Here is a 13,099-nt window from a genome sequence, read left to right as displayed (position 1 = left end):
TATGTCTAAAATTACAATGTTTCACTTTAAGGACATAGTTTGATGACTTTATTGTTAAAAAAATAATTTAAAACTTACTTTAATAAGATTTTTCTACAAATTCAATGGTCATTTGAGGAATTGATTCGTAAAAAGAACATATCATATGGAGTAGTAAATGTTTTGGTGCAAATACAAAAAACAAAAAATTACTCGTTTTTAATAGTTACGCCAACTTAATTATATTTTATCATGACGTGATAAATGAGGTGAAAATGTATATTAACTAACTTATCACGTAGGAGGAAATTTTACTGACCCAAGTTCAGGTAAGTTTTTGTCAATGATTAGTGGTACCAGAATTAATTGACTTTGAGTCAGAAGAAGCAGATTTTATCACCGAAAGATGTTGTTAGCTGTCCGAATCGTCTTTATTCTACACCAAACATAGAATTAAAAAACTACCAGTCCCATTTAACATTAAAGAAACTTAACATCAACGCAACTTCTAGAAAAATCACATCAATTTATCAAATTCCATATCTCAATTTTTCACAAATCTTGAACCCCCCCAAAAAAAATAAAAAAATTCAGTGATATATAGTATTAGAAGAAGATGTCGTGGCAAACATATGTTGATGATCATTTGATGTTTTATCATCTCATTTCTGCTGCTATTATTGGTCAAGATGGTACTGTTTGGGCACAATCTGCTAATTTCCCTCAGGTTTTGTTCTATACCCCCACCTCTAATTTTGGTTTAATTTTACAGTTAATGGTCAAAAATATACATGGAATTTTCATTTTTTCACTGAGTTTCACAACTCAACCATCAGTTGTTCTTTTTTTCTACCTGAACTATTAACTAGGTGTGTTTCTGATAGTTCAGGTAGGAAAAGGAAAAATTGATAGTCGGCCTAATCAGGTTCGACCTGTGGTTTAAAATATAAATGGTAATAATTCAGGTAGAAAAAGTACTAGCTGATAGTTGATAGTTTAATTTTACAGTTAATAATCAAAAACACACCTTAACTATCGCTTTTTCGTGAGTTTCATACCCCAACTATCAGTTGTTTTTTTTCCTACGTGAACTATGAACTAGTTATGTTTTTGATAGTTCTGGTAGAAAAAGATAATTGATAGTCGACCTAATCAGGTTGGACCTGTGTTTAATATATAGATGGTGATAGTTCAAGTAGAAAAAAAAATAACTGATAGTTGGGGTGTGTTTTTGAAGATTAACTCTTCATTTTACTTGGGTTCACTTTTCTTTCTCTGCTCCAGTTTGATCAAAATCTTGAATTTCAAGTCAATATGTATCAGTGCACGGCTGCACCGACTAAGCTTACTAAGTTGCGAACTTAGTAAGCTTTTGGACATTAATTGAGCGATATTTGGAAAAAAAAAGTAGTATTTGAAGTTGAAAAATAGTAGTATTTGGAAGTTGAAGTTGGTTTGGATATGCATTTCCTCAGGATTCTTTTGAGTACCCAGTTCTAATTTTGGTTTAAATTTAGTTGGGGTTCACTTCTTTTTCCTTGCTCCAGTTTGGTCAAAATCCAGAATTTTCAGTCAGTATGTATCCTGCACAAAAAGGTGGAGCTAGAATTTTTAGTTTATGGGTTTTGAATCACAATCTGTTTTGCTTACTCTGTTCTGGATAGATAATTTCGGGGTCTGCCGAACCCGTAGCATTAATGCTGGTGCCGCTGCAGAGTCTGTTCCTATTACTTCTTTTTAAATAGTTGCGAACTTAGTAGGCGTTTGGACATGAATTGAGTTATAATTGAAAACAAAGTAGTATTTGAAGTTGAAAAATGGTATTTTGGAGGTTGAAGTTGTGTTTTGATATGTATTTTACCCGTAAACAAACTAGTTTTGCAATAGTCATAAGTAGGAAAACCTAAGTTGCTCGGACTCAGGTGCGGGTGTCTGATACGGGGGTGCGGATCTAGAAGTCGGATCCTTCATGATCCAAATTTTAAGATTCCGGGGTACGGATCCAGGTATGGATACAGGTGTTGGGATTCGGCTAAACATAATTCAAATATCTACAAATAGAGTTATAAAAATATGTAAGGAAAAGAATGCACAAATTTTTTAGAGCAAGTTCGAACATGTAATTATTATTAAGTAAAGATGCATCTCCTTACTATTTTTTGGTGTAACATGGCTATTGCAATAGCCCTAGCTTTTGCTTTGATCTCAGTAATCATTGTCTATCTCAAATTTCTCTATCGATTTTGGTCAAAGTACCCAAAATCGTTTGACCAAAGCGGGTACGGATCCCACACCCACACCCACGTCATGTCGACAGGGGTGCAACACCGAAAGTGAAGAGTCCGAGTAACTTAGGGGAAAACTACTGATTTAGCATGAGTTGGCAATCAAATTGTTGTATCCACTTGAAGAAAAAGTCTTGAATATTGTTATTTCTCAAGCTTTTGTTTGAACTTGTGACTAAATTGCATGTTAAAAATGTGGGGTTTTAATGATGAATTTGATGGTTGGATGTATAGGGTGGTCTTTTGGGTTTTTTTTTTTTTCATGGTTCATATTAACTTCATAAGTTTCTTCATTTTCTAAACTGCCCAACGCCGTTCCTGTGCGCAAAGGCTTGTTGGAAGCAAGGTAGAGTTGCACTGAAAAGCAACTAACTTGGTGAGCTTGTCATTAATGGTGTTTTATTTTTATGGCAGTTTAAACCAGAAGAAATAACAGCCATAATGAATGATTTTGCTGAACCTGGAACACTTGCTCCAACTGGTTTATTTCTTGGGGGAGCAAAGTATATGGTGATTCAAGGGGAGGCAGGAGCTGTTATACGAGGCAAAAAGGTACGTGACCCTTGTTTCCTACTATTGCATTGCAAGTAGTCTCCTTGTGGAGTATAAATGAGTATCTTCAATCTAAACAAGGCAGAGGTCTCAGGTTCTAACCCTGAATATTTAAAAAATTCTATCCTTATTAAAAAAATGCAGGCAGGAAAGCGTCATATAAACTCTTACTTGCACCTTTTGAGATCTCAAACAAGCTTAGATTTTGAGGCAGTTTATGCTGATGTTATTATATGCAAGTGTTTTGGTACAAAAAGTCGGTTTTTTGTGTCCTTTTTATTATTGCCTCTCTCCCATAAGATGTTCCATTCGTTTTGACTTAGATCTATGAAGACCAATTTGAATAACGATTGTTGAATTGTGTGGACATCTTATCTAAAATCTTAAGCGGCTAGAGAGAGTAAACTTTTATGCACTTAATTATGTCTCAGCACGCCCACTCATGTGTGGACCTGATTCTTTTTTCATAGCTCAAACACATGGAAGTCTTCTCGGTAATGGGTGACGGTGAGATTTGAACTCAGGACCCCTGCCGGTGCGGTACCATGTTGGAATTGTGCGACCATCTCATATAAAGTTTGAATTGTTAGAGAACACTCTTTTATTTTCTTAATTATTTCTCAACAAAGACCACTGAAGTGGATCTTCTGTGCTGGCATTTTCCCTGCTGTAATACATGAAAGTAGATTACACAATGCTTCACAGGAGATAATGAAATTTAGCTCAGATTATGTGGTGAAGTCCCCTCATTGGCCTTCTATTATTTGTCATCCTTACTTGGTCCTCCGTATTTTCAGGGTCCTGGTGGTATCACCGTTAAGAAGACTAACCAGGCTTTGATCATTGGAATATATGACGAGCCCATGACTCCTGGCCAGTGTAATATGATTGTTGAAAGGCTGGGTGACTATCTCATTGAACAAGGTCTCTAGGCATGCTGGTAAGTTGATCTCTTGACCCTCTTTTTCATCCTTGGTATTTCTTTTCATTTGACTAGTACTCTCCTCCTCATGGATTTAACTTATATACACTGATAGTATACCATGTAATATGCTTTAATTTATAGGCTACTAATCTCACTTTTTATAGACAATCACTTGTAATTATCTATTACGCGACTTGATAGTGCAAAAGATCTTTTACGTTATCAGTATATAGAAGTTAAACTCTCTGCATTAACCCTCTCCTTTGCTTCATTTCTTTGGGCAACTTATCACCTAATACTGTGTTAAATCTTTTGCAGTGAGTGAATATTCTACATAATTGAGGCCATAAAGAAGTCTTGTGTGTTTTATGGTGGAGAGTTGGGTAGCTCTTCTGTGTATCAACTGTACTGTCATTGTAACATTTTTCTTCTTTTAATTTTGTGTTTACTTTAAGCTTTTGGTGTGGACCTATTGGTTGGTTATATATAATTATAGTAGAATGGCTAAATTTGAATATTTGAGCTTTGGTTAGATTGTATTTTTTCTATAACAATCAAACTAGCCCCATTTATCTCAACAATCAAACTAGCCCCATTTATCTCAAGTTGTCAATTTTCTGACTACAATCAAACTTCTTACGGTCATCATATTAACATTTCACTATAACAACCAAATTTTCTTTATAATCAATTTTCAAATTACGTTGTATTATATGTTCTCTGTAATAGTTTTTTGCATAGCAAACCAAAAAATATACAGACAAATGATATTGTTGTAAAGAGGCTTGACTATACAATCTATAATTAGCGAAATTTATATGTATTCAATGAATCAATCTTGCTCAAAAATTGATTAGATGGTTTATAAAAGTTGTACAAAACGGGTAAAGGAGGTCTCACGTTCAATTCACAGTGAAGGCAAAAATATTAGGTGATTTTTTTCATTTATCCAAGTCTCCGTGGATGGAGTTATCCGATCCTTGTGCTGGTGGGGAGTGCATGTGCCTAGTGAAATTTGTCGTGGTGCGGACATCACAGTTATAAAAACCTCATGGCATATCATTTCATAGATGCTAGTGTAAAATGCACAAATTGAATTTTGTGAATACATACCATCTGTGGCGATAAAACCATATTATTAAGGTAAAATGTTAGTAGTTTAAATTAAATTATTTTTAAATATAAAAGTGTCATTCTTCTCGGGTCATGTGAAAAGAAAAGTATGCTGCATCATTTTTTCTTTCTTTTCTTTTCTCTACTTTTTTCCCTTTCAGTCCTTTATACCAAGAAATCGCGATGGGTCCAAGAAAAGAAGATTAATGGTGGTATATTAATGAACAGAATGAATTAATACGTTCATGAATTTTTAATTAGTCGTTTCCTTGTATATTTTAATTTTTTATTTTGTATTGCTTCAACCAGCATTTTAAATTATTATCAACCATAATACTCAAAAAATTCATCAGAGCTGCACTATCAGATTTTCTAGTATTAATTATTAAGCTTTAGTGTTCAATTTTCTTAAAATATTAAACTTTCTGTGAAAGATATTCTGTCAAAACATTATGATTGATGTACGGTTTGCTTATCCACATTTCTGTTGCAACGTAACATTATGCTAATGCCTTTTGACATATTTTGGAAAGTTGTCGGTAATAGTTAAAATGTAATCCGTCATCACTTTTTATTAATACACGTTTTTCATTTTAATTTGTGCAATATTTTTCACAAGAGGACTGTGATTCGAGCCTGAGAATGAAAAAACTCTTAGCAGAAAGTAATTTTTTTTCCTCCTTTAATAGATTATATCATGAATTTGGATTAATCGAGTCAATGAATTCTAAAAATCGAATAACGAAGATTGTAGTTCTGTCAAAGGTTACTTGACTTAATTCCCATAATAGTACCTGCAATTACCTTTCAATTGACCTGATAGTGCTCTTACCGAAGTGGCACAACTTACTGTTGTCTACCTTTAATTATGTCTTCCGGGTGTAGATCCTGTTGAAGTCTTTTCTTAAAAAAATTTATACTATCGAGGGTCGTTTGGTAGGGTGTATTAGGTAGAACGGAAAAGGCTCAAATATGCCATCGAAATATCAGAAATGACTCATTTATGCCACTCGTCAATAGTTTTGCTCATTTATGCCATTGCCGTTAACAAAATGGCTCATCCATGCCACTTTTCAATACCAAATATAACACGTGACCTTTAATTTTTCATGATCAATAACTTTAGGATGAATATGATGATGCTATAGTCATTCAAAGAACAATATTTTTTATACGGAAAAGACTCAAATATGCCATCGAACTATTGAAAATGGCTCATTTATGCCACTCGTCAATAGTTTGGCTCATTTATGCCATCGACGTGGACCTTTAATTGAAGGTCACGTGTCATATCTGGTATTGTAAAACAGGCGTTAATGAAAATGGCATGGATGAGCCATTTTGGTAACGGTGATGACATAAATGAGTCAAACTATTGATGAGTGGCATAAATGAGCCATTTGCGATAGTTCTATGACATATTTGAGTCTTTTCCGTAGGTAGAATAATGCTGGTATAAAATTTTAGTACAATCTTTGGTTGCAAATTTAAGTCTAGTACAACTAATACTAGTTTTACTTATACACGTTATTCAATACTATCCTTATACATAATAAACCACGGCATTAATAACAGCAATATTATTTTTAAAATTATGCACCATATTAGTACTATTTAGAAATCATGCAACAAATGTCTTTTTTAATACAACAAACCAAATAGTCGATAAGAAATAATGTCATCATAACTAATTCCAGCGTAACTTGTTTTCGAACCAAATGACCCCTCAGTGTATAAATGATTAAACTCTGATCATGCTTTCCCAATTCCAACAAATCAGTAGTTAAAAGTTTTCTCACATCAATTCCATGGAAAGAAAGCAAAACCTTGATCTCATGATAATTTTCTTTTTTATTTTCCTATTTGTTCATGTGAATTCACAAACTATTGCTATACAAGAAGATGAGATGACAATTTTGTTGGAGTTAAAGAAGTATTGGGGAAATTCATCTGATATCTTCCAAATGTGGAATCTTAATTCCTTTCCTTGTAGCAATTGGCCAGGAATTACATGTTCTAGTGATGGTTTTGTCACAGGCATAAGTCTTAGACATCAAAAACTTGGTGGAAATATTGTTCCACCAATCATTTGTGAACTCAAAAATCTTGTAGATATTGCACTTGCAGATAGTAACTTATCAGGTCAATTCCCAACAGTTTTTTACAAGTGTTCAAGACTGGAAATTCTTGATCTTTCTGGGAACCAATTCCATGGACCATTACCTACAGACATTCATCGAATGTCTAGGCTAAGGTTTTTGGATCTTATCGCGAATCATTTCAATGGTACCATTCCAAAATCTATTGCTCAGCTTACAAAGTTGAAACATTTGTCTCTTAGTAAGAACATGTTTGAAGGGAAAATACCTCCAGAAATCGGAAATCTATCGAATCTTGAGGTGTTAGGGATGTCATACATGAAGAAATTCGAGTTTGCTACCATTCCGAATGAGTTGGGCAAGTTGAAGAATTTGAAGGTGCTACTGATTATACAGTCAAATTTGATTGGGAACATTCCTGAATCTTTTTCAAGTCTTTCGAGACTCAAAACGTTGGATCTGTCAAGAAACTATCTGAATGGATCAATTCCAGGCTGGTTATTACATTTGAAAAGTTTGACAAAAATAGATCTTTCGTGGAATCGTTTATCTGGAAAAATTCCGTCACAACTTGATGAAGATTTTGACTATAATTTCCATGGTAATTTTGATCTTTGTACTTCAAATACAAGCCATGCTAGTAAATATCTACCCTTGTGTACTAATCACAAACCATGCAGAACACTAATCTTAGCCCCCCTAGTCGGAACGATTTTGGTAATTGTTATAGTTTTACTCTTCTTATGCTGGAGGAAGAGGCAGGGAATTGGTGATAGGAGGTTCATTCCTTTTCAAAAAACCGAGCTCACGGAATCAGATATTCTGCTGAATTTGACTGAAGAGAACTTTATTGGGAGAGGAGGATCTGGAGACGTGTATCGAATTGCTGTCCATCAAAATGGAAGTCATGTTGCTGTTAAAAGAATACGCAAAGAAAGGGAATTAGACAGAAGATCAGAGAAGCAGTTTCTGGCAGAACTTCAAATACTGAGTGAGATTCAACATCCAAACATTGTGAAACTAATTTGCTGCTTTTCAAACGAGGACTCGAATTTCCTGGTGTACGAGTACATGGAAAATCAAAGCTTAGACAAATGGTTGTATGAAAAGAAAAGAAACAAATCACAAAATGTTTTATTGAAATGGGATACCAGGCTGCATATTGCAGTTGGAGCTGTCCGCGGTCTTTGCTATATGCACCATAATTGCTCCCCTCCCATTATTCATCGAGACATTAAATCTAGTAATATCCTACTGGACAACGAATGGAATGCAAAAGTCGCAGATTTTGGACTAGCAAAAGTATTAGCCAAGCAGGAAGATAGCGAGACTGCTTCTGCTGTTGCTGGCACTTTTGGCTACATCGCTCCAGGTACATGTATCAGATTCAAAATACTACATCCTGTCCATACTATCTATCTTTTAAGGTTTTTGCACGCTCCTTAAGAATAACAGCGTACTTGTCTTATTTAAGTGATCGTGGTTTAGACTTCTTACTTTTCTAAAACGTCAATTGTTTTTAAACAACTTCAATTTGCATAAACCGACTAATATTTGGAACCTGAGGAATACTGAGTATTTCGTTATTTCTGATGTTTTCAAGTTGGTATGACATTTCATTCCTTGAATCTTTTAGAGTATGCTTATGCAACAAAAGTAAGTACGAAGAGCGACGTTTATAGCTTCGGTGTGGTATTATTGGAGCTAGCTACTGGAAAGGAACCTGTTAGCAGAGATGACTACATGAACCTTGCACAGCTGGCAAGAAAACATTGTGTAGAAGGAAACCTTATTGAAGATGCTCTAGATGAAGAAATCAAAGGACCAAATAACTTGAAAGCAATGACTACTGTTTTCAAATTAGGGATGATGTGTACTAGCAAGTTACCTTCCATTAGACCTTCCATGAGGGAAGTATTGGACTCTCTTCTATTCTTGACTACTAGCTACTAGTTAGTTGTCCTTTGGCATTTACTAGTGATATCTGTTTAGCAGTTGATGATCTGTTATATACTGGTTTAGCATTATTTAGTCCTTGTATGTCTAGCTAAGCACATTTAACCTTCAATTACTTGAAATGTGCACTTTTGATCTCATTCCTTATGAAAATTCACAAAGTTTGGGTCAATTAACTTGTGAGACAAAAAGAAACTTTACACAACTAGTGTCAACTGTGTGATGCACAAAATAATTTATTTCCTTTTCCTGCGATGTTAAGTGACCTTATTCCCTTTTAACACTTTTAATTGAAATATACTAGTAGCACTTGCTTATGATGCGTTTAGACTACTATTTTCAAGAGTCTAAGATAATATTTTCAATTCAATACATGGCCAACATACTATAAGAAATGGATTAATAAAGTAATTAAAAGTACAGATTCCCATGAGATCTGAGCCCAGCTCCTTGTCATCTGTGTCTACACATATGTCCCATTTGCTTTCTCCTGGAATCAGATGAGTTATATAGTGGTTTTATTTCTTTCTTTTCTTTTCCCAAAGAACAATCCAAGCACCTTAGTTTATATTTTTAAACAATTCTCCACATTTTCTACAAAGTTGGGCTAAATGATCATACATTCATACTCTCCTATTGAGAAAGTTGTTAGTCAATAGTCATTAATAAATAAGTCTCTTGCTATTACTTTACGCTTTTGAAGCATCTTTTCAAAATTCCTATTTTCCATTCTCAAGATTTAACAAAACTTTGAAAAGAAAAGGATCCAAATGAACAAATACCATGACCTCATGATCATTTTCTTGGTTACTTTCCCACTTCTTCATGCTAATGCACAAACCACGTTTGTAAAAGATGATGAGAAGACTATATTATTGAAGCTCAAGAGCTATTTGAGAAATTCATCTGATATCCAGCAGCGATGGAATCTCAGTTCATCTCCTTGCAGTTGGCCAGAGATTTCCTGTTCTCATGGTTCTGTCACAGGCATAAATCTTAAAGACAAGAACCTTAATTCAACCCCACCAATCATTTGTAAACTCAAGAATCTCACACGTATTTCACTTGCATCAAATATTTTTTCGGGATTATTTCCAACAGCTCTTTACAACTGCTCGAAACTGAGAGTTCTTGATATTTCTTTTAACCAATTCCATGGACCATTGCCTACGGACATTTATCGAATGTCTAGACTAACCAGTTTAGATCTCACTGGAAATAATTTCAATGGCACCATTCCAGGAGCTGTTGGTCAGCTTTCAGAGTTGAAACATCTGCATCTTAGGAACAACAAATTTGAAGGTTCAATACCCCGGGAAATCGGAAATCTCTCAAACCTTGAGAGCTTAGATATGTCGTACATGGAGAAATTTGAGCTTGCTACCATTCCAGAGGAGCTAGGTAAGTTGAAGAATTTGAAACAACTTCGGATTATTCAGTCAAATTTGATTGGAAACATCCCAGAAACTTTTTCAAGTCTATCCAGTCTCCGATACATGGATTTATCAGTAAATTCCCTGACTGGATCACTTCCAGTTTGGATTTTTGGTTTAGAACAACTGAGATACTTATATCTTCAAAGCAATGGATTTTATGGCAGTTTACCAACCTCAATTGGAGAGTTAAAGATTTTCCGTCTAGATCTTTCTTCGAATAGATTATCTGGAAAGATCCCATTTAAATATGATAAGTCTGCTGCCTATGTATTCTCCGGAAATTCTGATCTCTGAGCTTCTTATAATACAGGCCACGGCCCTACATATATGCTACCTGTCTGTACTGATCATAAACACCACAAAGCAATAAGCATATACCCCATACTCGTCGGAGTTTTGGTAATTATTTTTCTAGCTTGTCTTTCATACTACATTTTTAAGCATTCCAAACTCTCTCTTTTCAAACATTCTTTGAAGAAGACACAGGAAATCGATGATTGAAAGTTCATTACTTTTAAAGACACTGATTTCAGAGAATCAGAAATTCTGCTGAATCTAACTGAAGAGAACTTGATTGGGAGGGGAGGATCTGGAAACGTCTACCAAATTTCTGTCAATGAAGATAGAAGTCATGTTGCTGTTAAAAGAATATGCAATGACAGAAAATTGGACAACAATCTGGAGAAACAGTTTTTTGCAGAACTTCAAACATTAAGTGGAATTCGACATGTCAACATTGTTACACTAATTTGCTGCATTTCAAATGAGAAGTCAAAAATTCTAGTGTATGAGTACATGGTAAATCAAAGCCTTTGAAGCTCAATCTCTCCCCCGGATGAACCATATAGCCAAGAGAAACCATGAACCAGAATAGAAGAGTTTGCCCCACCCATGAGTAAATATTTCATAGTAGCCTCTTTAGACCGTACATCTTTCTTGGTATATCCAGCTAATAGGTAGGAGCATAAACTGAAACATTCTGGGGCTACAAAGATAGTTATTAAATCATTAGCACCGCATAAAAACATTCCCCCTAGAGTAGCTGTTAATACGAAGACAAATGGTTGCATCCTAAGCAAAGATGTGAATCATTGATCAGTCCAGCAAAATATGTTGCCTTGACATGGGATGCCAGGCTGCGTATTGCTATTGGAGCTGCCTGTGGTCTTTGCTATATGCACCATGATTGTTCTCCGCCCATTGTCCATCGAGACATCAAATCAAGTAACATCCTTCTGGACAATGAATTGAATGCAAAAGTTGCAGATTTTGGACTAGCAAAAGTCCTGGCCAAACATGGACATACTGAGACAGCTTCTGCTGTTGCTGGGACTTTTGGTTACATTGCTCCAGGTACATTTCAGATTAATAATGATGAGTTGTTCATGAAATTATTCCCTTAGTATTTCTCTATTTATATCTTGAACTTCGTATGACCTTTCATTCTTTGTATTTTTAGAGTATGCTTATGCAGCAAAAGTAAGTATGAAGAGCGACGTCTATAGCTTTGGTGTTGTGTTGTTGGAGCTAGTTACTGGAGAGGAACCTGTTCATAGAGATGAAGACATGAACCTTGCACAGTGGGCATGGAAACACATTGAAGAAGACAAACTTTTTGAAGATGCTTTGGATGAAGAAATCAAGGAATCAGCAAACTTGAAAGCAATGAACGACGTGTTTAAATTAGGGCTGATGTGTACTAACAAGGTAGCTTCCGTCAGACCTTCCATGAAGGAGGTAGTGCAAGTTCTTCTACTATTAGCTACTAATCATCATTCATAGGAAGGGATAGATCATAGAAGGTTAACCTTTACTTTGGCTACTAGTAGTTGCTCATAGTTAGTATCAAAATATGAAAAATTAGTTGGATCTCATATGGTTAGATTATTTGCTATTCATTTATCCATTCATTGATTTGTAGATATATCATCATGTTGGATGCTTGTCCAAATAAAGAAGAAGCAATTAGTATGTCACATGTTTAATTTTGGAAAAATATATGCATTGCCCATTGAACTTGGCTGTAAAAGTTATTATCACACCTTAAGTCATACACTCACACCTAGAGATGCAAAAAACTTGGCTGGAAAATTATTTGGTGTGCTGTGGATATAACTATACGTACATCAGAAGTTAAGGACCACCAAAATTCACATATTTAAACGAGTGGCAACTGGCAAATATCATAGCACAATCAATTCTATTTCTACATATGTCAATCTCGAATTAGTTAAAAATAAGATAAAAGTATAAATAGAGTTAATATCATGTGAATCAACTACTAAGCTGATAAAGAAGTTAAGAATTAAATACTATACTTGCTTAGTGACACAAATTATTCAGATCAATAAATTCTGTATGTTCCGAATTTTTTATGAGGATATGCCCTAAGGCCGGACTAACTGGTTCAAAATACTCGGAGGGTTTGTTTGGCACGCGGACTAAGTTATCCCGAAATTATTATTCGTGGACTAATTTATCTCAATTAGGAAGTGGGATATGAATCAAAAAGAGTGTTCGTTTAGCCATTTACACCTCTTAAAAAATACTAACCCCTATACAAAAATAGGTAATTTGACTAAACGTCCCTAAGAAAATAGGTATTGAGATTTGGTCACTTAACACTTATTAAGGGTAAATCTGGAAAAATAAGGTTACTTGTTTCTTGATTTGGTAAGTAGACACTCTTTTTGAACAATAAATAAAGGCTAAGTGGACACTGTTTTTTATTTGGAGGGAGTATCAAATTTGATG

The 13,099-nt window shown here is 34.8% G+C and overlaps 3 protein-coding genes across 3 annotated transcripts; all 3 read left to right on the top strand.

Moving 5' to 3' along the window:
• The first annotated feature begins 397 nt into the window (after positions 1-397).
• On the top strand, positions 398-4,258 carry LOC132600350 (profilin-like). Its single transcript, XM_060313429.1, has 4 exons — positions 398-706; positions 2,679-2,816; positions 3,614-3,756; positions 4,060-4,258. Exons 1-3 carry the CDS (start codon positions 596-598, stop codon positions 3,746-3,748), a joined length of 384 nt encoding a protein of 127 aa, XP_060169412.1. The 5' UTR covers positions 398-595; the 3' UTR covers positions 3,749-3,756; positions 4,060-4,258.
• A 509-nt stretch (positions 4,259-4,767) lies between these two features.
• Positions 4,768-8,987, top strand: LOC132600349 (leucine-rich repeat receptor-like kinase protein SUNN). The gene is made up of 2 exons (XM_060313428.1): positions 4,768-8,325; positions 8,590-8,987. Exons 1-2 carry the CDS (start codon positions 6,663-6,665, stop codon positions 8,904-8,906), a joined length of 1,980 nt encoding a protein of 659 aa, XP_060169411.1. The 5' UTR covers positions 4,768-6,662; the 3' UTR covers positions 8,907-8,987.
• A 692-nt stretch (positions 8,988-9,679) lies between these two features.
• On the top strand, positions 9,680-12,300 carry LOC132599916 (receptor-like protein kinase 7). The gene is made up of 4 exons (XM_060313080.1): positions 9,680-10,599; positions 10,879-11,143; positions 11,422-11,698; positions 11,805-12,300. The coding sequence occupies exons 1-4, from the start codon at positions 9,680-9,682 to the stop codon at positions 12,125-12,127; spliced, it is 1,785 nt and encodes a 594-aa protein (XP_060169063.1). The 3' UTR covers positions 12,128-12,300.
• The last annotated feature ends 799 nt before the right edge of the window (positions 12,301-13,099 follow it).

This window comes from Lycium barbarum, chromosome 6 (assembly GCF_019175385.1).
Source record: "Lycium barbarum isolate Lr01 chromosome 6, ASM1917538v2, whole genome shotgun sequence".
Classification (NCBI taxonomy): Eukaryota; Viridiplantae; Streptophyta; class Magnoliopsida; order Solanales; family Solanaceae; genus Lycium; species Lycium barbarum.
This window is presented reverse-complemented; position numbering and strand designations above follow the sequence as displayed.

Bases quoted from the DNA above. Each gene is read 5' to 3' on its own strand.
- LOC132600350 (XM_060313429.1), top strand. From the start codon at position 596: ATGTCGTGGCAAACATATGTTGATGATCATTTGATGTTTTATCATCTC. The intron at 707-2,678 runs GTTTTGTTCTAT...TTTTTATGGCAG, and splicing joins AATCTGCTAATTTCCCTCAG to TTTAAACCAGAAGAAATAAC. The intron at 2,817-3,613 runs GTACGTGACCCT...CCGTATTTTCAG, and splicing joins CTGTTATACGAGGCAAAAAG to GGTCCTGGTGGTATCACCGT.
- LOC132600349 (XM_060313428.1), top strand. From the start codon at position 6,663: ATGGAAAGAAAGCAAAACCTTGATCTCATGATAATTTTCTTTTTTATT. The intron at 8,326-8,589 runs GTACATGTATCA...TGAATCTTTTAG, and splicing joins TTTTGGCTACATCGCTCCAG to AGTATGCTTATGCAACAAAA.
- LOC132599916 (XM_060313080.1), top strand. From the start codon at position 9,680: ATGAACAAATACCATGACCTCATGATCATTTTCTTGGTTACTTTCCCA. The intron at 11,144-11,421 runs GTAAATCAAAGC...TTGCATCCTAAG, and splicing joins TTCTAGTGTATGAGTACATG to CAAAGATGTGAATCATTGAT. The intron at 11,699-11,804 runs GTACATTTCAGA...TTGTATTTTTAG, and splicing joins TTTTGGTTACATTGCTCCAG to AGTATGCTTATGCAGCAAAA.